The sequence below is a fragment of the Pezoporus wallicus genome, unplaced genomic scaffold (assembly GCF_028554395.1).
Source record: "Pezoporus wallicus isolate ANWC-B61680 ecotype Strahan unplaced genomic scaffold, APGP_CSIRO_Pwel_v1 contig_7657, whole genome shotgun sequence".
NCBI lineage: Eukaryota > Metazoa > Chordata > Aves > Psittaciformes > Psittacidae > Pezoporus > Pezoporus wallicus.
The window spans coordinates 434,416-459,510 of NW_026642120.1; the positions used below are offsets into that span (position 1 = coordinate 434,416).

Below are 25,095 nucleotides of genomic sequence, written 5' to 3' on the forward strand. Positions count from 1 at the left end.
ACTTCAAAGACCCAAAAGGGTACCGGTGGGCTTTTTGGTATTGCTGCTTTAGAGACTGAGGAAATTGAGCAGCTGTCCACCTTGCCTGGTCTCTCAGAGGATCCTTCTGCTGTGGGGTTGCTGAAAGTCGAAGAACAACAAGTGCCAATTGCGACCACAACAGTGCACCGGTGGCAATTTCACACCAACCGATTCTCCCCGAGTCCCATCCATCAGCTGAGCTGTAGACTAGAGAGTCGGGGTGATCAGCAGGACCCGCTCACCCTTCAATAGCCCCATATGGCCAGTGCGAAAGTCTAATGGAGAATGGAGACTAACAGTAGACTATCGTGGCCTGAATGAAGTCACACCACCATTGAGTGCTGCTGTACCGGACATGCTAGAACTTCAGTATGAACTAGAGTCAAAGGCAGCCAAGTGGTATGCCACGATTGATATTGCCAATGCATTTTTCTCCATTCCTTTGGCAGCAGAGTGCAGGCCACAGTTTGCTTTTACTTGGAGGGGTGTCCAGTTCACTTGGAACCGACTGCCCCAGGGGTGGAAACACAGCCCTACCATTTGCCGTGGACTGACCCAGACTGCACTGGAACAGGGGCAAGCTCCAGAACACCTGCAATACATTGATGACATTATTGTGTGGGGCGATACAGCAGAAGAAGTCTTTGAGAAAGGGAGGAAAATAATCCAAATCCTGCTGAAAGCCGGTTTTGCCATAAAACGGAGTAAGGTCAAGGGACCTGCACAGGAGATTCAATTTTTGGGAATAAAATGGCAAGATGGACGTAGACAGATCCCCAAAGATGTGATCAACAAGATAACAGCAATGTCTCCACCAACTAATAAGAAAGAAACGCAAGCTTTCTTGGGTGCAGTGGGGTTCTGGAGAATGCACATCCCAAATTACAGTTCGATTGTAAGCCCTCTCTATCATGTGACCCGGAAGAAGAATGATTTTAAATGGGGCCCTGAGCAGCAACAAGCCTTTGAGCAAATTAAACGCGAGATAGTTCACGCAGTAGCCATTGGACCAGTCCAGACCGGGCCAGATGTAAAAAATGTACTGTACACTGCAGCTGGGGAGAACGGTCCTACCTGGAGCCTCTGGCAGAAAGCTCCAGGGGAGACTCAAGGTCGACCCCTCGGCTTTTGGAGTCGGGGATACAAAGGATCTGAGGCCAGCTACACCCCAACTGAGAAAGAGATACTGGCAGCCTATGAAGGGGTTCAAGCTGCTTCGGAAGTGATTGGCACTGAAGCACAGCTCCTCCTGGCACCCTGGTTGCCCGTGCTGGGCTGGATGTTCAAAGGCAGGGTCTCCTCTACACATCATGCAACTGATGCTACATGGAGTACATGGGCTGCACTAATTACACAACGAACTCGAATAGGAAATCTCAGTCGTCCAGGCATTCTAGAAGTCATCATGGACTGGCCAGAGGGCAAAGATTTTGGAATGTCACCAGAGGAGGAGGTGATGCGTGCTGAAGAGGCCCCACCATATAATAAACTGTCAGAAAGTGAAAAGCAGTATGCCTTGTTTACTGATGGGTCCTGCCGTATTGTGGGAAAGCATCGGAGATGGAAGGCAGCTGTATGGAGTCCTGGATGACAAGTTGCAGAAACTGCTGAAGGAGAGGGTGAATCGAGTCAGTTTCCCGAGGTGAAAGCCATCCAGCTGGCCCTGGACATTGCTGAACGAGAAAAGTGGCCAGTACTTTACCTCTATACTGACTCATGGATGGTGGCAAATGCCCTGTGGGGGTGGTTGAAGCAATGGAAGCAGAGCAACTGGCAACGCAGAGGTAAACCTATCTGGGCTGCTGCACTGTGGAAAGATATTGCTGCCAGGGTGCAGAACCTGGTGGTGAAGGTACGTCATGTAGATGCCCATGTACCCAAGAGTCGGGCCACTGAGGAACACCAGAACAACCAACAGGTGGATAAAGCGGCTAAGATTGAAGTGGCTCAGATGGACTTAGATTGGCAACATAAAGGTGAATTATTTTTGGCCCGGTGGATCCATGACACTTCAGGCCATCAGGGCAGAGATGCAACATACAGATGGGCCCGTGACCGAGGGGTGGACTTAACAATGGACACTATTGCCCAGGTTATTCATGAGTGTGAAACATGTGCTGCAATTAAACAAGCCAAATGGTTAAAGCCTCTTTGGTATGGAGGACAATGGCTGAAGTATAAATATGGGGAGGCCTGGCAGATTGACTATATCACACTGCCACCAACCCGCCAAGGCAAGCGCCATGTGCTTACTATGGTGGAGGCAACCACCGGGTGGCTGGAAACATACGCTGTGCCCCACGCCACTGCTCGGAACACCATCCTGGGCCTTGAGAAACAGATTTTGTGGCGACAGGGCACCCCAGAGAGAATTGAGTCAGACAATGGGACTCATTTCCGGAATAACCTTATAGATATTTGGGCCAAAGAGCATGGCATTGAGTGGGTATATCACATCCCCTACCATGCACCAGCCTCTGGGAAAATCAAATGGTAGAAGGGGCTGTTAAAAACTACACTGAGAGCGATGGGTGGGGGAACTTTCAAGCATTGGGATACACATTTACCAAAGGCCACCTGGTTGGTCAACACCAGAGGATCTGCCAACAGGGCCGGCCCAACCCAGTCAGAACTTTTACATATTGTAGAGGGGGACAAAGTTCCCGTGGTGCATATGAAGAATTTACTGGGGAAGACAGTCTGGGTTATTCCTGCTTCAGGTAAAGGCAAACCCACTCGTGGGATTGCTTTTGCTCAGGGACCTGGATAGACTTGGTGGGTAATGCGGGAAGATGGGGAAGTCCGATGTATACCTCAAGGGGATTTGATTTTAGGGGAAAACAGCCAGTGAACTTAATTGTATGCTGCTGCCTGCTGTGTAATACTTTTATAGGCCATCAACTAGATGTCTCCAGGTCACCAGCGACTAGCCCTGACTTCCTTCCAACCATCATCCCAACAGAGAATGAACTTTGATAGAATCAGATGAGTTCCACAGTAAAGGAACGACCAGCATCAGCAGGCAACGATCCAATACTGCACACAGCCTTTCCTGTCCTGAAAGATTGTTACAAGAGATGGAACCTGACATCATGGACCGAATGGACTCGTCAGCATTATAGGGATTCATCCACGCACTAAGAAAATTATCTCTTTCTCTTGGTCTGTATGTATATGGATGTATATATGTGGGAGAGCGATGGTATATTGAAAATGTGGGATCTGAACATGACGTGAATGGTATGGAATAAGGGGTGGATAATGTCCTGGGTTCAGCAGTAGCAGTCATTTTTCTCCTTCTTGGTAGCTGATGCAGTGCTGTGTTTTGACTTCCAGCCTGGGAACAGGGCTGGTGATACCCATGTTTTCAGTTGTTGCTAAGTAATGTTTACCCTGATCAAGGACTTGTGAGGCTCATGCTCTGCCAGGGAGGAGGGGAAGCCGGGAGGAAGCAGAGACAGGACACCTGACCCGGGCTAGCCAGGGAGGTATTCCATACCACAGCACGTCATGCCCGGGGTGGGGGGTAACTGGGAGTTACCCGGAAGGACACGGGCTTCTGGGTCGGACTCATTTCTCGGCAGGTGGTATTGTATTCGCTTCCCTTGTTATTTTCTCTTATCATTGTTGTCATTGGTGGTAGAGGTGGTGATTTGTGTTGTACATTGTTTGCTGGACTGTTCTTGTCTCAACCCATGGGAGTTGCACTCTTTCAATCCTCCTTCCCATCCCTCCGGGAGCAGGAAACAGGAGAGCCTGGGGGGGAGGAAGGGGGGGGGGGCTCAATTGCTTCCAGCCTGACACCACTCACTGGGAGTGAGTGAACAAGCTGTCTGGCTAGGATTTAAACCTCAACACCTGATATACTGTTCTTCCACCACAGCTTGAATTAGAGCCCAGGTAAAAATACCTTAAACCTCTTATTAGATGGTTCATTATATTTCATGCTTGTCAGACCGGCTTTAAGGTGACCTCTTGGCAACTTTAGCTGACAAAAGGGGACTAAATGGTGGTTTTCAGTTCCTCCAACCATTGAAAGTCACTTTACATGTATTTTGGAACATTGTATATATTTGGAATGAGCACTACAAAATGCAGAAATCTTGTCTTAGGCTGAGATGCTCACAAATACATGGAGTCACCTGTTTGCTTTGTCTGCAACATGCACAAAAGCAGGCAGAAAATATGCACATATTAGTCTGTATGAGCAGTTTTACTGAAACACAAAAGTGTTTTTTGTGTATTAGCCATTATTTTTATTTCCATCCCCAAGCTATTTGCTTCAATCCTGGTGTTTAAGTGGACTTATTAATACATAATGGAACTGTATGTAAATCAGGGTGCTTTATATCACACCCCTGTAAGAGGGCATACACCTTTTCTAATGTACCAATACAGGGTTTCATGGTTGTAGGGTTTTTTTCCACAGTTTGTGTGCTCCCACATAGTTTTCCTGATAGCTTCGTTTATTTTTCCCTCCCCAGTTGTGTTTTTCGTCTTAAACCATTTTGAAGAGATATAAAATAAACAGACTAAAAATCAGTCTTTTGGAGGAATGGGGCAAAAGTTTTTTTTATGATCATAAATTTCTAGATATGTGATTTATGTCTTGCATTTACAACAGGTAACATTATCTGCAGGAAGGAATAACCATGCTTCACTTTGGTTCAGAGTAAAAACATAACAGGAACATTGAGAGCAGCAAAAATACTGATTTTGGAAAGGACAGCAGGGACATTGTTGTGGATTTTGTTTTCTTTTTCCTTTCTTTTCATTTGAATTTCCATATGCTCAAGGGAAGAGATACTCTCACTCCACTGTGCTCTCAAAAGATCCCACCTGGAGAACTGTGTTCAGCTCTGAGGCCACCAACCTAAGAAGTAGGCCGAGCTGTTGCAGCTAGTCCACAGAAGGACCATGAAGATGCTCAGAGGGCTGGAGCATCTCACCTATGGAGACAGGGTGGGGGAGCTGGGGTTGTTCAGCTCAGAGAAGACAAGTTACTGGGAAGAACTTAGAGCAGCTTCCAGAACCTAAAGAAGCCCACAAGAAATCTGGAGAGAGATTTTTTACAGGGACATATATTAGGGAAAGGACAAGGGGGAATAGCTTTAAACTGCTAAAGCATAAATTTGTGTTGACCGTTAGGAAGAAATTTCTTCCTGTAAGTATAGCAAGACTCTGGAACAGGTTGCCCAGAGAAGTTGTGGATTTCCCACCCTAGGAAACACTCAAGGCCAGGCTGGATGGAGCTTTGAGCAACCTGATCTAGCAGCAGGTGTCGCTGCCCATGGCAAGGGGGTTGGAACTATGGTTCCTCCAAACCAATCCATTCTATGGCTCTATGATTGAAAAGTCTGAATCCAACAGTGATGGAAGTGATGGCAACCATACTTCCTGAAGATCTGCGGCTTCTAAATATTCTCAGGAAGCAGAGCTGAGCACCTCTCACTTAGGAGTTTGGTAATGATAACAACATAACAGTAATTCTGAAAGTCAGTACTTTACAGTGCTTATAGTGATTTTTTTTCCCCACATTTTAATATCCATGTTCCTTAACAGTCTGTATACAACAGTGATGGAAATAATACCAACAGTTAGTTACTGAAGTTCCATGGCATTTACAATAGTCTCAGGAAGCAGAGCTAAGCACCTCTCACCTAGAAGTTTTTCTCTGGTCCTACAGCAGCAATGGAAACCACTTACCTGTTCTTTTGACTCCAGATTGCCCTGATGCTAAAAGCCCAATGAGGACACAGGCTATGATCACCACCAGGCAGAATGGGGCAATCAGGGTGATTTCCAGTCCACTGACCTTCCTCTTGCCCATCTAGACCCAGAGGAACACCATTGGTAAAAGGAAAACACAGGTCCAAAAATTACATTACTACTTTACTAAATTAACAAAATTTATAAATGATGCAGGTTTTAAACCATGTCTCCTAACCCTGGTGATTAAATGAAACATTCCTTAAGGACCTCATGCAATAAATCTCTAATTCAGGATAATTCACACAGTGTAGATTACTGCTATTTAATACACTAGTGGGCAATCACAGAAATGTATTTTGTTGCCTGCAGAACACTTTACACACAAGGAACAATTTTCTCCTGAGATTAACTGTGAAGTTTCTTATGTGTTACTGATATTCCTGAAGCAGAATACTAACAAAATCCTCTCCCCTCTGTTATTGTTTTGTTGTGTGGTGGGATTTTTTTTTCCTCCAAGTTTATTCCCTTCTTCAGAACAAACCCAAACTATATCTTGTTTTATGAAATAAAGTATAGATTTGTTATAAACATACTTGACAAAAGCCTCTAATGAGCTCTGATACCATGCTTGTGACACTTTGGGAAGGCTAATAGGTAATAGAGTAAGTTATTTATCTGTAAAGTGGAAGAACATATGTGTTCCTATGGCATTTCACAGGGGCTGCAGTTCAGTGAAGGCAGAAGAAACTGCCACAAAAATTACACTGGTTGCTGCTGAAATCACAACTGCAATGAGGGAGTGTATACTGATGGAATTAATTTTTTAAAAGGCTGTCTAAAAGTCATCTTTTTCCCAGTATTGTTTTTTTTTCCTGTGAGACACAGTGGAGCAAGGCATGCTGCACTAAGGTGCTCATGCTGGCTGCAGAGCCAGCTGCTCAAACCCATGTGAGAAACAATACTTCTTTAAACAGTGCACCGGCAATAAACCTAATTAAAATTAACCTCCAGCATCCAGATCAATACACACAGGCAGCTGAAATTCATTTAATATTTGTTAGGAACATTTAACTTTATTAAATAGCCTTAAATATAGAGAAATTTCTTCTTTTTAGTTAAAGAAAGAAAGTATGGGAATACATGTGCATTGCACTGGCATGTCAAAACACATACATGTCATGGTTTAAACCCAGTCAGGCAACTTGTTCACTCACTCCCAGTGAGTGGTGCCGGGCTGACAACAATCGCGCCCCCCCCCCCCCGTCCCCCCAGGGCTCTCCCCTTCCCCGCTCCCGGAGGAACAGGGAGGAGGATCGAAAGGGTGCAACTCCCACGGGTTAAGACAAGAACAGTCCAGCAACCAATGTACAACACAAACCACCACTGCTACTATCAACTACAACAATGATAAGAGAAAATAACAAGGGAAGAGAATACGATATCACCGGCCAAGAAACGAGTCCCACCCGGAAGCCCCTGTCCTTCTGGGTAACTCCCAGTTACCCCCCACCCCGGGCATGACGTGCTGTGGTATGGAATACCTCCTTGGCTAGCCTGGGTCAGGCGCCCTGTCTCTGCTTCCTCACAGCTTCCCCTCCTCCCTGGCAGAGCATGAGCCTCACAAAGTCCTTGGTCAGGGTAAACATCACTTAGCAACAACCAAAAACATTGGTATCACCAGCCCTGTTCCCAGGCTGGAAGTCAAAACACAGCACTGCACCAGCTACCACGAAGGAGAAACATGACTGCTACTGCTGAACGCAGGACAGCCTTGAATTTATATCACAAGATGTTTGCAGCAAGAGACTGAAGTGGCATCTTCTGTGATAAGAGACCAGGGACTGATTCATAATGGGCAGAGTAGAAGCTGCAAACAATACAACGGTACATGGTGCAAAGCAGTTCCTTGTCTGCCATTCTCTATCAATAATTTCTATTTCGTGATGCTCTGGTCACACCATGGGTACAGCAAACACCACAGAAACCCAGTCACATTACAGTAGCTGAAATTGTTAGAAGCAGCTCCAAAAAAGTCACCAGGTACACTTTTCACATGTTTGAGGAAGACCCCTTCCATCTATACCTTGAGGTATTAACACCATCATTCATTAACCAAAATGTATCTTGCAGCTCATTTGGGGTTCCTTACTATAGCTGTCACCACAAGGCTCAGCACCATAATTTTTTCAATTGCTTTATTCCATTAATATACATTGGGGTTTTTTTACCTTGTCCTTAAGTTACGCTCTCCACATGACAAATCTCAAAGGACAAGTATATTACTTTGTGACCACCTCATTTCCATTCTAAGATACTCTCTCATTCAATCTTCTCAGTCTCCTCTCCTTTAAACATCACCACAAAGTCCTTGACTCCAGCTCTTGCCACTACTTAGTACAATCAAGTGAGGAAAATACCTTAGTGCATCAGTCTAGGGTAGAAAGCTACTAGGACCAGGTAGCTAGAACCAGCCTCTTTGATGGCTGCTGGGAGAGAAAATCTCTCAGTCCAGCCTGTAACTAAATGATTTTGCAACTTGAGTGACCCCATGATGCACAGGGGGATTGGAACAAAGTCATGGTCTGTGGAGAATTAGACACTTGTGTGTCCCACAGGATCAGCCATAGGCAATGGCTCTTGAAAGAGAAAAAGGTGAGGAAAACACAGTGAGAGAATAGAAAGACAGGAGCAAGGAACATGCCAAACTTAGGAAAAAACTTGATCCAGTAATTTTTGTAACCTAAAATTGGTGTTTCTACAGGACACAGAAATGGCCATGGAGCATACTGATAATATTTTTTTTTCCCCAGGAGCAAGTTAAGTTTTATGCTAGGTGCTTAGGCAGCTCCCATAAGGACCCAGGGTTGCTATGCTGCCAACAGAAGAAATGAGTATGTGCAATATCCTTGGGTGAACACAAAAGCTATGGGTTATGCCATGAGTTGGCAATCATTTTCATAGTGACTAGCATAAAAGAAGCACCATAAGAAATATTCCTTAAATTTCCAAAGCAACAGCAGCAGCTCAGTGGGAATTTAGTTATTCTTACAGTTAATACTGCTTCTTTATCAATACTTCCTTAAGAATGTGGTCCAATCTTTTATTGACTCTACAGATTTAACAATGCCTCACTCACAATCATGGAAAACTTTGCTCCAAAGAAGAAACAGCTTTTTTACCAGTGTAACCTTGTTGTGGAGACACTCTTGCTGCCGTCAGATAAATTACTCTTGAAATATGAACCAAGATCCCTTTAGCAAGTAGAGGATATTACAGTACCCTTTGTTTCAACTGGTTTAATGCTAGATACCACAGTGCTCCCAATGAAATATTATGCTAATATCTGAAGAGATGTATTTCTGTAATAAAGTCCTAGAATGTTGCCTAAATTCCTTAAGGTCTATATATCAGGAAATGTATGACTACATTTTCTGTTTTTATATTGAACTGTTTTCTGTTTTCAGCAGAATTTCCAAAATATCCTACGAGCTCTCCAGGTTACAATGGTTAAAAAATAACAAAATAATCATAATAAACTAAAATTTGCAAATTGCCATTCAAGTTAGTCTATTTATAGCTTTATCAAATCCAAATATTGATCAAGCTTTCATTTATTCAATTTACATTGAAACCGATATTAAGCCAGTGAGACCTAACCCTTGAACCAAGGCTTGAGCAGAAGTCCTCAGATATTTCTATTCCCAACTTTAATGCAAAAAACATAATGGAGATTCAAAGCACACATTTATGGGAATGAAGACTCTTACATAGCATCAGCACTGTAGCTGCTTCAAAGGTGGTGGCTGGGAACAAAAAGGAAAAAAACAAAACAAAACCCTGCTCTTTTTTTTTTTTTTAACCTATCATTAAGCTGCAGGTTCTGCACATGCAGTGTAAAATCAACTGATTTTTGAAAGAAAAGGGGTCATCAGTATATTTGCCCAATGGCACTATTTCAAATATGCTTCACTTTACAGTTACATTTTCTGCATTTGTCTGCCATTTCTGTACTTTCTGATCTGCTACTTTTATTTTTATGGATTGGATCCCTAATATCAGTTACTTGGTCTCCTCATTATTATTAAAAAGAGGATAAAGGGCATGCTGACACTTCTAACTAGGTGATGTTTTCAGGGAGGGAGGCGGGGGTGGAGAGCTCAGTAGAAACAGCTGTATAAAAATGAGATTCTATCTTGGTTCAATAAAAACATTCCAGTCCTCACTTGGAGGGGGGAACAAACAAAACAAACTATCATTAGGCTTCATGTATTGTTCAGGAAAAGATAGAAATTGCACTTGGTTTGCATGGGAAAAAAAAATAAAACCCACACACAACACATTCTTTTCTTCAAGTCATTTTTCCAAGTCCACTATAGATAGAAGAAAAAAAAGTTGCAATATTTTAAAATTAAACTCCTGTGACAGAAAACCATAGGCTGTTTTATTCAGTCCATGTGATTTTTAAGAAACCACTTGGTATAGAACCTAGAGCCATTGGTTCTGGCTATAGATGTAATAACACAGAAATGCATCAAAAATTTTCTGTCTTTACCTAGTAGCAGTGCACCAAGAAGCTAAATGCAAAAGACTTCAAAGTTTCCTGTCTTTATTCATTTCAGGCAGCATCTTGAGTAAAACATAACTGGTCATTAGTGCGTGTCAGAGAAAGACTGCAATCTGTTAACTCGTAGGGTGTAGACTTAAAATCCCCAGACCCAAATTGTCAGATTCAGGCAGATATGTAAAGCAGATTGCATGAAGAAAACACAAGGTGAGACGTTACAGTGAAATAAATAGGATTGAAGGGAAATCCTAATTACATGGAACAAAACCAGAAGACAAAGCATAATGTCATTCTAAATAGAGGCCTATTATATATGGTAGAGCTTTGGTACCTCTACTGAAAATACAGCGTAGAAATGAGAAAAATGAGAAAATGAGAAAAATCCATAATATAGCCACATAGGAATGAATTACTGCACAACCTTCCCATTCTTTAATGAGAATTTATATTCTGATTTGGATCACAAATATTTAAAAGTGGCTAAGTTTTCCCACCTCTCCTTTAACCTTCGATTTTGAAATCAATTAAAAATTGATAAAATAAGAGAATGCTTTTGTTGATAGCAAAGATACAGAGTTACTTAATCTGTACTTTCCTGGTGATAACCCAGGAGCAAACTTATCTGGCTTTTGGCAGTGTTTGTTTTCTTTTGTTAAAATTAGTTTCTGGAGCTCCAGAGGTCTTTCCCATACAACAGCAGCCTTTATGTATTAGCTGGGGAACAGCATTGAAATCACTAGCACTATTAGTACCCTTTACATCACAGTGAAGGTCATGCTGGAATAGCTGATAACTTCATGGCTGCCACAACAATCTTAGTTACTGCAGCTGCCTCCATATAGAAATGTGGGCATTGATAGCTGACTCAGCCAGGGTCACGACAGGAAGAACTTGATCACGCGTTTCTACCACCCAGTTAGTGGAAATAGGTTACTAATAAGAACAACATAGCTCATCGGATGCTTTTCCCCAAAGCTGCAGCACATGAATAATAATTAAAAAGTATGCATGCAGATGTATTCCAAACATCAACAAAAAATGTAATTTAAGAATTTGAAAAGCTGCAGTGTGCCACAGGTAGAGAACTAGCAAACCAAAGCTGTATCAACATACAGCAGCAAAAGACACATTGGGTTTAAATGGCCCATGTGAACTTGAGGAGCACCTCAGTGCCTTCCCCTTCAGTACCTTCATATCTCAGTAGGAGCTGGAGCTCAACAACTTCATGCCTGGCCACACACTGGTCAAGAGACAACGTGGAGCATGTTCTGTTGGTGGGTGTTTATGTGCATGCTGATTGGCTGGCAAGGCAAACTGTGCAATCAGATTGGATGGGAATCAGGTGTATTTCAGTTTGCTGGTGAGCTGCAGCTTCTACACACCAGAAGCCTAGGCACAAGGTCTGGGAAGTTTGGTTGTTGTCAAGCCAAGCTTGTGGTTTTAGGGAATCATATAACCAGCTATGCCAGCTTTGCTCACCCAAGAAGAGACAGATACATACCCAACACCTATAGAGCATTAAGCACCTCTGCATGTTTTTCTATCAGAGGCAATTCAGAGAAAGATTTAGAGATGCTTTCTAAACTCTTAAGAGATATGGGTAGCCATGAAATAAAATGAAGCAAGCAATGAGGACAAAAAAAAAGACTCATGCTCTACAGATGGAAAAGATTTTTTTTTAAAATAATAATCAATTATACTAGGTATCTTTCCCCTCTAAAGTGTATTTCTTAAACAAGAAACAGGAGAAAGGACAAGGAACTATTTACTATTTCATCTGAGCTAGTTATTTACCAAGTTGATGTTTGAAAGAACTATTAGAAGGAAAAATTATTCCATTTGCTTGTAATTCCTTACTTGTTTTTTCACTTGTTTCAGTCAGGATTGCAAGTCAGGAACCAGAATCTGCAGCCCTCAGAGACTGGCAATATAATCACAAATAAGATTATTTCTTAGTACTCTGGTGACCTGTGCTTATATATCCTCTCTTCCTGGAAAGATAATACGGTAAGCACTTCTTGTCGCCTGTGCAGCCATTAGTACATGGTGCCCTTGCTCATGCATAGTGCTTCTGATACTGCACAAGGCTTCTTGATTTTCAGAGCTACTGACACTCCTTCCTGCAGCCAAGGGCTTAGTTTAGTCTCTACAGAAGAGACTGCTGTAGTTTAGTCTCTACAGAAACAACCCAGTGTCAGAAGCACTCTGGTGTGAGGCTAGACTAAATGAGACATATCACTAACCTTCTGCCTGTCATCGTCCCTACCTCTCGCACAAAGAAGGCTTAGCCTTGTCTTAGATTTGCTATTTTCTCCAGGTAAGAATTCAGACATTTCTTGTACCTTCAGCTGTCACTGTTCGTATTGGAGCTTTCAGCTGTCTAAGAGCTTTCAGAAAGCTGCTTTTCACACAGCCAGGGAGCAGACACACTTTGTAGTATCACACCTGCAGGCATGGCTCTTGCTCTGGAGTTGAGTGACCCAGCCCTGAACTAGTGACATTGATGGATCATATCTTTTTCTTTAGTTCCTGGTTTCTTGTCCCTTACTTCCTTCTACAGTAAAAGGAGCAAGTGAAAAATTGGCTTCCTCAGGGTGAGGTGAGCTCAGCACACTGAATGTACTGGTGGCTAGCTCAGCTGAACCCCCACAATGTGCATGGGACTTGGAGAAAAAGTGCTTGTAGCCTGTCCTACTGACAGCACTCCCAAAATGCTGTGGCTGCTGGGGGGAACTGCACATCAATTCAAAGGGAAATGATAACATTTTAAAACATTTAAATACTCAATTGTTTGTCTTGAAACTACTTTTGCGAAACAAACAAAGGAAAACCAAGTTCATTATTGCTATTTTGCAATAGTGTAGCAGGCTGAGATTTAGCATCTGCACATGATTGAAAGCACAGCAGAGGCAACAGATGCCTGAACCTTGAGAAGGCTGGTTTGAAAATTAAAGTGTAGGTGCTGTTTCCGCCCTCAGCCTGTGCAATCGCTACCAAAAGGCACCAGTTTAGTATCAAATGACCATGCCACTTGAGCAGGAGAAATTTGTCCAAGGCCACTGCTCTAGTCACATAGAGAAAGAACCAGAACAAATTTTTGACCAATACTAAACTAAATTTAAACTCCAAAAGGTGCTAAAAAACCTAATTAATATGGAAATTGCTCTGAAAGTGGAAAGCATTATATAATTGCAAATTATTTTGAACTGAAATTGAAGTTCATTTGACAATGAACTGCTGGTTCTTAACATGTAATTTTTCCTATCTGAAGACTGACACAGACACTTTTTATTTTTCTAAGTAAACCCTATTCCAAGAGTGAAAGTAAAAGCTGGTTAAATGAACAGTCAGAGAGGAGAGAGAGCATGCCTTTCCATATACATTACTTGAATCTACCTAGCATGTACCCGCTGTTGAGGTGGAGAATCACTGGGCTCATGGGACAAAACTACCTCTTGCTTTTTCTCATAAGAAATGACATCCAGGAGACAATAACAAACTTTTTCCTCGGCAACCTCCATCTTAGTTGCTTGTCTTTTACATGGGTGTATCCCTTCGCCCAGCTCATAGTTTCAGCTTTTACAGTGGTAATCTCTTGGTGGGGTTTAGTCTTTTATAGACACTTAATCCAGAACTGTGTGGCCACAGATGCTTTGTTTAGGTTGTTCTTGTCAATGAGTTCAAGCTCTGGAGAAATAAACTCACTGAGTTTTTTCTTATTATTCTTCCTTGGCAGCAGCAACAGAACAACTCAGAGTTTCCAGGCCCAAAGCTTTGATGCTGGTTGATCTCAAAGACATGCAGCATACATGAAAGCTCAGACTTGCCTAAATAATACTGTAAATAAGACTTGCAGATACTTGAAATTATTCTTTCACCTTGCTCTCGAAGTTGATGTAGCCTGACCTAGGCAGTCATGGTCATACACGCAGTGTGGGACAGAACTGTTACCAGTGAGATCTGTACCTGCCTTTCCACTGTTAATTCTTAATGTATTTAAATTGGGTCCCTGCTCCTTGATGAGGAATGGCTGTTGAGGAGTACTGTTTGTGCTGAGAGCTGGCAGAACTTCCTCAAGGATGGTTGTTGTCAGAATGCGCAAGAGCTACATCTCCTGGCTCTACCAGAAGCTCTTGCAGCATTGTAGTAATTGCTGGAGAAGGAAGGGTTTCCTCTCCCTGACTGCTTAGGTATGTGGTTTGCAACATGATCCTGTTTCTTCCCCAGAAGGAGTTACTGTTTGTAGCAAGATGAGTGACTAAGCTTTGCTTAGAGAATTGGAAGAACATCAAGTCTACTTCTCTGTAATTCTACAGGATGTTAAAACACTTGAAAATAAGGAAAACCATCAGATCTAAACAGATAAGCACACTCTGTTACCTAAGACTTTAGAGTCCTTTGTGTTGCTTTAAAAAGTTACTGACTGGCCAGCTATTGCTATAACTGATTAGCTAGTTTCCATCTTTCAGGCATATACTTTTGCTGTTCAGAAAAGATTACATGGTTTAGTTGATAACATTGCTGGAGATATGTTTTGTTACTTTTGTTAATTGCTATCATCTATTAGGGGTATTTGCCCCTTCCAGAATGAATAAATTAATTAATACAAAATGCATATAGTTGGTTCTAGTATTAGTAAAAAAATACTATCTGTGCAAAAAGGATTAGTTTCCTGCTTCCTCTTCAAACATATATTGCATCTTCTGATTAAAAAGGAAAAAGAAGAAACCTTTAGTTCACAATAAAGCAAGCTTTTACCTCACATACTCTGGAAAATATATAAAGCTCCATAAAAAAAAAAAAAAAAGAAAAGAAGGAATGACCAGGAAACGTAGAGGTGAACTCCACTGAAAACCACCTGAGATCTGCAATTAGTTCTACCAGTGATAAAACTGGTAAAAAACACAGTGGAGGAAAGGCTCAGGATTTCCTATATAATGATATTATCTGAAGAGAGACATTACCAATAGGAGATAAAGCATACAATTTCTTCAGTATAATTTTCAAGTAGGGGATTAGATTTCCTTCTAACATATCTATTTATGGCTGAACACAGTTGAACATATGTTTATTTCCAAGGAAAAATGTTAAGCAACAATACAAGGGTGCAATTGTAGTCAGCATTCTGTGTAACAAATGCTTGTTTATGAACCAAGACTGTATGCTGGGAATTTTCTCCTGAAAGGTCAGTACTTTGCTTCAAAGTCACATCTTCTGAAAAGTAGCATCAAAGTAATTCGTCTCATTACGGTGGTGTTTCAGTGAAGACAGCCTGCTACATCTCTGTAAATTAAAATTGAATAATTATCAATTTTATACTGACTGTACTGTAATTACATTATAAAATATGTGAGCCAATGTAGAGAAATATTTAATGAGATGGAAAAGATGTCTGTCTTTAAAAAACAAGAAGTTTGGTTTGCTTTTCTATTACGATATTTAACAAATAATGAAGTTACCATGAATACAGCACTTCAAGGAAAGTAGAGTCCACAGTGTGGTACTGAAGATAGTAGTGTAGGACTTAATTAGTACTATATAGTATTTTACTTAGTTAGACAAAATGCCCAGTCAGGGCCCTTCATGAAATAGAGGTCCTGAGGACATCTGCAAAATTATCAAAATATGTATGTTTGATATGTACTTATGTCTATATAAATACAATTGTTAGGTGTTCTTTAATATACACCCTACATAAAAATGACTGATCTTTCAGAGGTGACTAAAATTTTCATTTGATTGAAAACTGTTTCAGTGCTGCTGAAATAGCCTAGGTTTGTGTGGTTTCTTTTCCTGAAATATCACGTGATTTTATGTATCTTTTCAGTTTAGTGTCAAAAGTCCATCAATAAACAAGAATTACCCATTGATACTAGAGTTTCTTATATAGTGAGATACTACTGACTCTTAGTCATGACCTCACAGTAACAGCCTTGATTTGCCCATTTTGTAACGTTGTACTTATTTTATGATTCGAAAATCAATATAAAACTGTAAACATAAGCATGACTCATTTTATAGGCATATTCCCCAAAAGATGCTTACCCATTATTTTTAAATGCTTGCTGTTTTATGCTTCTATTTCCTGGAGATATTTAGAGAAATAACTAGAACTGGGAAGATGCAAAGCTACTCCTTTTATTAATAATGCAAGAAATTGTGACATCCACAACTTGTACATAGTTATTTAGAGTATCCAAATGCTCTAAAAGTACTGTGTAGGTTTTATAAGAATATTATTCTCTTGAAAGCTTTAATAGTCTGGGTTTTCAGACAATCAAGTTATCTCAAATTATTACTATAAACTCAGATACAAAATAAATAAAGGTGTAAACTTTGCACAAGCTGAAGTTTTTGGGGTTTTGTTTCTATTTTGTATATGTCTATGCATTTTTCTGTTGAATACATGCTTTGAATTACAGTATATTCTTTATTCTAGTCACTGAAATATAACCTTCATGATCAATACAGCATCAGTCTTTTAGTTAACTGTTCAGTTACCCTCATTCTGATCACACACAAATCCATATCATTTACTAAGGTTTTCCACATCTGCAGATAGGAAATTCTATTGAATAATACTAACTACTATTACAAAGGAGACCAACCCCCCCCCCGAAATCTGATCTTTAGGATTGTAAGTAAGTTTTTAAAACTTAGAGCATTTTTTTCCTACATAACTTCTGTGAGTTCTTACTTTTCATCTGTAACATGCACAATCTGGCACAATATGATAAAATGGTAAGCGAGTCCACCAGGAAATCATTTCAGTGATTTTTCTGAATGTTGCAAACTGCTTTACTAGTTGTAAACAAACTTATTTCATTGAAAGGATTCTTCTTACATCCTGTTTCTATGAAATGCTATGCAGTAGTCAGACCTCGCTTTGATGGAGCTTTGTTTGTCCACAGGGATGTGCCCATACAAAATCATGTGAGGAACCATGCCCTAGAAAAGCACCAATCTGAAGAATGTCTTTCTGCTTGTGACTCTATTGTTACGTGGTTATAGTATCTCAAATAAACACAAAAAGAGGAGATGCATCACAACTTTGTTTCTCTTTTCAGTGACTGTTCTGCAATCTCCTGCTCAAATTTGCTTGACAAAATATTTAAAATAAAACATGATTATCCATAATACCTTCAAGACTAGTTTCATTCAGTGTTCACCAATAATGCAAGCTGACATTCACAGTAACTAAGGAATAAGCTTAGCCTCCAAACATGCATGTTGCATGCAGTTTTATCAGTATTTCCTGCAGACATGTATTTGCTTTGACTTAGAGGGATGTAATCTGTTCAGTTGGGCTAAAACTTACATGCAGTTTCTATGATACTGGAACAAAGATAATAAGTGGCAGCACCTTCAGGCTACAGTGCAGATGTGTATGTGCAGTGCTACTGCTTTCTTCCAGCCATGCTCCCCCATTCCCTGTTGCTGCAGGTGCCCATGCTTGTCCTTCTCTTTGGCACCTAGAGAACATAGGGTTGCTTAACAGATACATCTCACAGGGTATTTCAAAGGTAGGAAAACTACTGCAGAAACGTTGGCCCAAATACAAATTTCACCCAAGGTGGGAGGAAATAATTTTCACATTGATTGACTTTTAGGCTGAAGAACAAGGATTTTTCATCTCTGACTACTGCGCTGGAAAACAATGCAGACACTACTTCAAGCTCCTAAAGACAAGGTGAGATTATTAATCAGATACAAAACATTCTTTCCTTTCTAATTTCTTTCCACTACAGCTGGCAGCACACTGTTTTGAACAGAAACACCCATCCTCTCTCCCACCATTTTTATCGATGGGCATTTCCCAGCATTTCTGCAGAGCCACTGTGGCCACAGTGTCACTGGTCTCCACTCGAGTCTCTCCTTCCCTGCTCCCCATTTCTGCACCTCTGTTCTTTGGACAATAGTATTTCTGTATCTGGTTTTTGGGGACTAGCGTGTCCTCTTTGGAGCAGAGGACACAGCTTTTATGTTCTTCTTTCCATATACTGAGTTGTGCTTTAAAAAATGTGTTAACAGCATTCTACAGATGAGGAAAGGGAAATATACAAATGCCACAGGATTTTTCCAAGTGGCTGATTTAGGCTAAGACATAGATCTCATTCACATACCCCACCCCACCTCGGGCCAAGCAAAGTCTTACTGTTTTTCCTCTTGTGAAACATCTTTATTTTTACTTGCAGACTTAAAGCAAAGTGATGAACTCTTGACTACAAGAAAGCTAGTGGCTAGGATAGTAAATAAATTTTCCATGCCACACTGCTGCATCTAAAATGAAAAACTAAAGATGACAGATCTCTCATTACTTTGTGTTGCTTCTTATGTAATTTATGAACCTACATTGAATATGTTTTGAGCCATAAATGTGATCTGTATCTATATTTGACATAAAGCATGCAAAGGACAGTTCAAAATATCAACATTAGCCATTTATGTGCAGAGTTATCATATGCATTATCATAGACAAGGTTGGAAGGGACCTCAAAGATCAGCTGGTCCAACCTTTGTTGGCAAAGCATGGCCTATACTAGATGGCCCAGCACATTTTGCTGGAGAAGACTAAAGTCAACAAGGACTAATCTAAAGCAGCCCAGGGAATAACTCAGTCATCAGCATTTGTATGCTTTGCAATCTACTTTTTTTAACTGAGAACATTTTGTATTGTCATTTAATTTTTCTATTGTATGCAACAAACTGGGCCTGTTTCATGATGACAGATTGAGGAGAAATTCTATCTTGGAATGTATACAGAATTCCGTTTTATCATAGATATGTTTGTATGCCATGTTAATAATCACTAAGCACGACTGTTACAGTAAATAACATTTAGCATGAAATAATGCAGTGTCATAATAAACATGAAGTAGGCTAAAATTACTTATACTGAGGACGCTGAGACTACTGGTGATGAGGTGCACTGATAAGGAGCAACATCAAGTACTGGGGACCAGGGGTCATGGGTTCTTTGCAAATTCCCAACTTCTTCCTGTTGCTAAAAAGACACTTAAACTAAAACACTACCATAAAATAGTTTTATAATAAATTCTAAGAGCTCTGTCTGGATAAAATAATACCTGATCTTCACTCCATTAAAGCTACTCAGGGCAGATCAAAATAATCCAAGCCAATATATCCAATAAAAATGTGGGCATACCTCATAATTGGTAACACAATGCCTCCATTCAGGGTAATTTTTTACCAGATTCAGAAACTGCTCTCAGCATTCTCTCTAACTGCCCCTTTAAACCCAAACAGGAGGGCTAAGCAAGAGCCTGGTCTTTTTTTGTAGTCTGTATTTGTGTATTGAAGTACGTGGCATACCATCCACTAAAGGATGAAATACAATCTCTCTGCAAGGCATCCAGCATAGCAAAGAGTTCGGAACTGTAAAAAACACAGGCATCAATTTTCACTCATAAACCAGAACTAAAATGTTACTTTTTAATTTCAGAAATATGCTGTGTTTCTATACAGTGTTGTACAAAACCTCAAGGACTGCAGTTTTTGATACTTCATGAGGTTCATTGGGAATCTCCTCTTTATAGAGCTGTGCCAGTGCCCAACAATGGTACTATTTATTTCCCATGCCACACAAGATATATTTAAAAGGTCAGCTGAAAGTGAAAACACCTGTATGTTACTTTTCCACTGCTACTTACAATATTTATCAGTACTTGATAAAAGTATTGTCCAGATCTTCCCCTGTGCCAACCTTTGAGCAAGTGCACAAGTCTAGAGTTTCTATATTTTGGTATTTAATTGCAAATATTTACCTCAGCCTATAATATTTCTCAACACAGACTGCAGCACTGTATATTTTCACTGTGCCTCCATGGTACAGAGATAAGCATTCTACACAGAGGTAAACTACAAATGCAATATTAAGGGATTTATCTAAATCCACACAGAAAATCAGCATCAAGGGCTAGGAGGTCCCACTTGCAAGCTCCTTGCTTACTTGACCAGCTCAATAGCAAGGACTTGTCTATCATTTTTTATGTAATTATAGAAGAAACATTCCAGCAATTTTTGATATTGCCTACACTTGCTATTCTGGTAACAGTATCCACCAGCAAAGGAATATGATCTTCCACAAGGAACTTCTTAATACACCCAACCCCAGTCATCCATATGTCAGCCATAATATGTGACCAAATTAGATGTAAGTTCTGATCACAGTTTTCAAAACTGACTGTAATGACTTGTGACAATATGTCACATTTCACAAGATCTTCAGGAGACGGATAAACAGAAATATGTCCCAAGTTACCCATCAAAAAAACTAGTCACCTCCCCTAAAATAGTTATACTTAAAAATCTTGGCTTCTGATCTTAGTTTTATATTGCCAGCCTATTATTTTAACCTTCTTTGCAAAGCATGTGGTAGTAACCTAGAGGCATAAAATCCAATCTATGCACATCACTTTGAATATATTTTTTATTTTCTCTGTCATCCTTCAGAATGAGGCCATCAGCCAAGTTCATTACCGAAGATATACTCATCTCTGCTGAGTTACAAAAAAAAAAAAAAAAAACAAAACCAAAAAGCAGACACAAAATTACTAGAAATGGATTCATATTTTTTTTCAGAACTTTTCTGACTTGTAGCAGTTTCTCTTTTCCTGCCCTTCTTGAGCCTGTATTTAATCCACTTTAAAAATCCACTTCTCAAAATTAATATTTTTTCTTCAAAACCCAAATTGTTATTTACGCAAAAAGTAATTGACAGCCTCCCCTGAAAAGCTTGCTTGAGGGTTTTAGAAGCATCCTCTTTCTCAAACACAATAAACTGCCATCTTATTGCTCTTCTGCGTGCCTATCCAGGCTACTGTGAGGGCTCTGGAGCACATAGCAAACACTACATCATCATCATCATCATTATTATTATTATTATTACATACAAGAGGGAATAGTCTTTAAGAACCTGTACTTGGCTCCCAGTTGGCAGCAACATTCAAGGAGTCACATTTTTTTCATGTACCAAGTAATAACAAAAAAATCAGTTTAAGAGTTTTGTCTTCAAATTAAAATTAGACTTTTTTTCAGTGGAAAATTTTTGAAGATGAAAAAACTTCAGGAACTAAATCACTATTTTAACTGCTCAGAACTTAATCCTTTCCCATAAAAGCCTCACCTGAATATTGAGAGTTGTCAGTGATTTATTACTATAATCCAGTATTTTGGTAAGTTAATATTTTGATAATGATATATTAATTTTTGTTTAATTTCTACATAATTCTGAAAATCCCTTCACTACAGAGTGAAATGCTAGTAACATAGTTTTCCTATTTTATATATATGCAATGTTCCATTAGATAGTGTATCTGGACATCTAATAACACATTATACTAATAATATTTTTATGAGATTGGAAATCCTTGCTGTCTTCCCTATGGATATAGGACAGGGAATAGAAGCTTAGTTGCAGGTGAATTCTAATTAATTTTAAATATCTAATTAATTTAAAATGTTTAGATACAACACAATCACCCAGTGCTCCAGGTAAGATGAACAGGTTGCATAAACCTCTCCCCAGGAATGTTTTGCTCTGCTTAAGACACAAACCTCTTCAAATCACCTTCCTTTCCTACATACTACTTGGGGAACAAATGGCATCACATTAAATTAGGATGAGTCTCTACCAAAATGATTTACAGAAGGAAGTGGAGGAAAAATGAAGACTGTCAGAGGAAAAATTGGAAGCTGTCTCATATTCCAGACAAGACCTTGGTGGTCAGTACCTGCTTATTTGTTAATAAAGTGTATTATATAGAGCTTTATTATTACTACTACTGTGAAAAATATACTTTTTTTATTTTTATACAATATTCTTTTACAGGAGTTTACCACATCACTAGCAATAAAACAGTGAGATTTCAGGTCCCCGTTCAGAAAAGCACTTATCAGCTGCTTACCCATAAGCTATACCTGCTGTCTCCAGGTTGAGCTTTGCTGATTCAGGATGGTGTTTTGAACCAAAGGCTCCTGTTTGCCAGGATTACACACATTCTATAAATATGACCCTATGAGCAGGGTATGCAAAATCTGGGGAGAGGCTGAACAGCAAGGAAGCAACTCATGGCTCAAGAGACACCACAGAAGAATAAAGTGATGTTCCCATCCAAATGACAACAATACTCCTAATGAGAGTATCTTTATGCTCTGTCCCGGCCATAAAGCTGCTATGGCTTCCCTGACACTGCTGTCTCTGCTCATTGCCTTCATTTATAACCATCACAACTGCAGCTTCCGAGCTCAGCCACTGCATCTGAAAAGCCACATCTAACATCATGCCATCTTCTTTTTCTTCGTTCTTTTTTTGTTAACATCAGCACTCAGCTCAATCATTAAGTGCTTTACAACAAATAAGTATTCTTTGGAACCTGCCTTTAAGACATCTTGTTTTCACATGAATTCTACAAGCCTAATTCCTGTAAATTCATAGTGTATTCTAGTAGAGTACCACTGTTCTTTTACACTTAACAATTAATTTAAGGATTGGTTTAAGTAGGATTAGGTAAAGGGAATTTCTAATGGAATTTGTCTGCCTGGTTTGCTTCATTTTTTCTTGGGTTTTTTTTGGTGTTTTTTTTGTTGTTGTTGCTGTTTGTTTTGTTTCTTCTGAACACACAAGGACAGGAGCAGGTTTTAGGTGGGCAAAGAAGCTTGTGCAGAAGTTGGATAGGAGCCTGTGGAGTCCTTGTGAGTTAAGAGCTCATCCACAGGCCAGGCAATACAGGCACTACCAATGAACATCACATGACAATAGTTTCAGCTTTTTGCATTCACACAGGAAAAAAATAACTACCTGGGTGAAAAGGAAGAAAATTGCCATGTACAAGGTCAGGCTTCTCACCAGCACGGAATAGCCCAAGTACTTTGCAAGGTTGATGCCAGCTCACACTAGCTGAGAAGATGGGCTTATTCATCTTCCTTTTTAAGCTTGACAAAATACTAACAGATGCAGGGAAAGCCCTCCAGAGAAATGGCTACACCAGCAGCTACCAAACATCTTTGAATCACCTCACCAGCATTGCTGTGCTGAGAGCAACAGAGCTGCAATGATTTACGCCAGTGATGCCTTAGGTTGCTTAATTTATTTGGATGTCTATCTATAACAAGACCATGATTTTGTATGTCTTATCTTCAAACTACACTCTTCCTTTCCTACATATAAAGTGGCACGGCAAAATTCAACTATACAAAAGGCAGGGTGGTTTATTATTTCTTTAGAACAATAGTGAAAGTAGCCCAGGTTCATTATAGATTAAATTCATCCTGCAAGGAAAAGATCGCTACAGAGCATGAGGAGATTTGCAGACTTCATCAGTCCTTTACTGGCTTCAGTTTGCAGGCTTCTTGCATGAATGCCTGCTTCCCTGAGGATATGGACGTCTAGGCATCTTCTTTAATAAGTGATATCAGAAAAAACTTATTTCCCAAAGTCTCCAGATGCTCAGCAAAGCAGCATCCTGCTGAGCTCTGTGATACACTGGGCTCAAATTTCAGTGCTGCTCGCTGAAAGAAAAAAAAAACAAAAAATTAGCCATTTGAGGATGATGGTCCTGTGCATGCCCCAGGGACACTGCATTCAAGGGGTTAGCTTGACATTAGGCCTGCATGAGTTAATTAAAAAAGAATAATTGGGTTTTTTGCTCCCCTTCCGGTTGTCTTCATTCAGGCAAATATGCTGAAATCACAAAATCAGCAAAAGGATAGCTTTAACGAGAAAATAGAAGATGAATTCAGCATATTTGCTGCATAAAAATATGACATTTGTGTGGAAATGACCTATTTTCATGAACAGGCAGCTATATATCACAGAAAGTTTCACTGTAATATTTACACAAAAGAGATTGGAAAGCACTTTCCCATAAGGTGCTTATTTCCTCCAGATGAAATAATAAGGCAAAGCATAATCAAGAAGCTTAGAAGAAATATTTCACTCAGTATCATATGTTTTAAGCCACTGTGCATTTGGTTTGATTTCCATGATTATTTCATGTTTATTTGTCTTATGCCTTAATGGAAGCAAAGGACTTAGGAAGAAATAATCCTTTCTTTCTCCTCCTTTTCTAATCACATTACAGCTTGCAAATGATGGCAGATTGGCACCAAGACAGACCCACACTGCTCAAATAAGCATGAAAGTGTAGGCCTGTTCAGTGTTGGAGGCAGAAAGATGTTCCTCCGCAGTGGCACCAGCCCCGAGAATGTTGTGCCTGTCCCTGCACGTGGTCGGAGTGGGACATGAGCCCTGCTGCATGGGAGCCAAAATCATCATGACAAATCCACATTACCGTGACCTACATTTATTCCAGCACATGTGGCAATTCAGCCATCAACAATCATTCAGGGCAGGCGGCTTAGGGGATGCTGACAGAGATCATTGCTTTGCAGCTTCTCCTTTGAACTGCAGCATATTATTGTGTGTTATTGCAGGGGCTGAACCAGTTCCAGCTCAAATAAGGGGTAAAACTCTAGAGTAATGATCAGCAGCACAAAATCAAATCCCTCGCCAATTCCCAGCAACTGCGTAAAGGTCTTACCAATGGAAAGATGCTATAATCATAGAATACATAACTAGCAGGTTATTTTTAGGCTTTTATTACAAAATTACAATTTTAGTTAATAGTTGCACAACTACAAGATTGTTTTAATGTCAGCGCTTAATGAAACACTCTGATCTGATTCAACCCCACTGAAGTCAAGTGCAAAATTCATCCTGATATGAATGGATTTCCAGATGAGAAAACCTTTAAACTTATCATGAATTAAGGTATAGC

At 40.1% G+C, this 25,095-nt stretch overlaps 1 protein-coding gene across 1 annotated transcript in view; it reads left to right on the forward strand.

Annotated features, from left to right (window-relative positions):
- Window positions 1-350: 350 nt before the first annotated feature.
- LOC130608972 (uncharacterized) overlaps window positions 351-25,095 on the forward strand; it is a 188,803-nt gene continuing 164,058 nt past the window's right edge. The window contains exon 1 of the mRNA XM_057427471.1: window positions 351-1,474. Coding sequence (XP_057283454.1) covers window positions 377-1,474 — 1,098 coding nt within the window. The 5' untranslated portion in view covers window positions 351-376. The remainder of the gene's footprint in view (window positions 1,475-25,095) is intronic.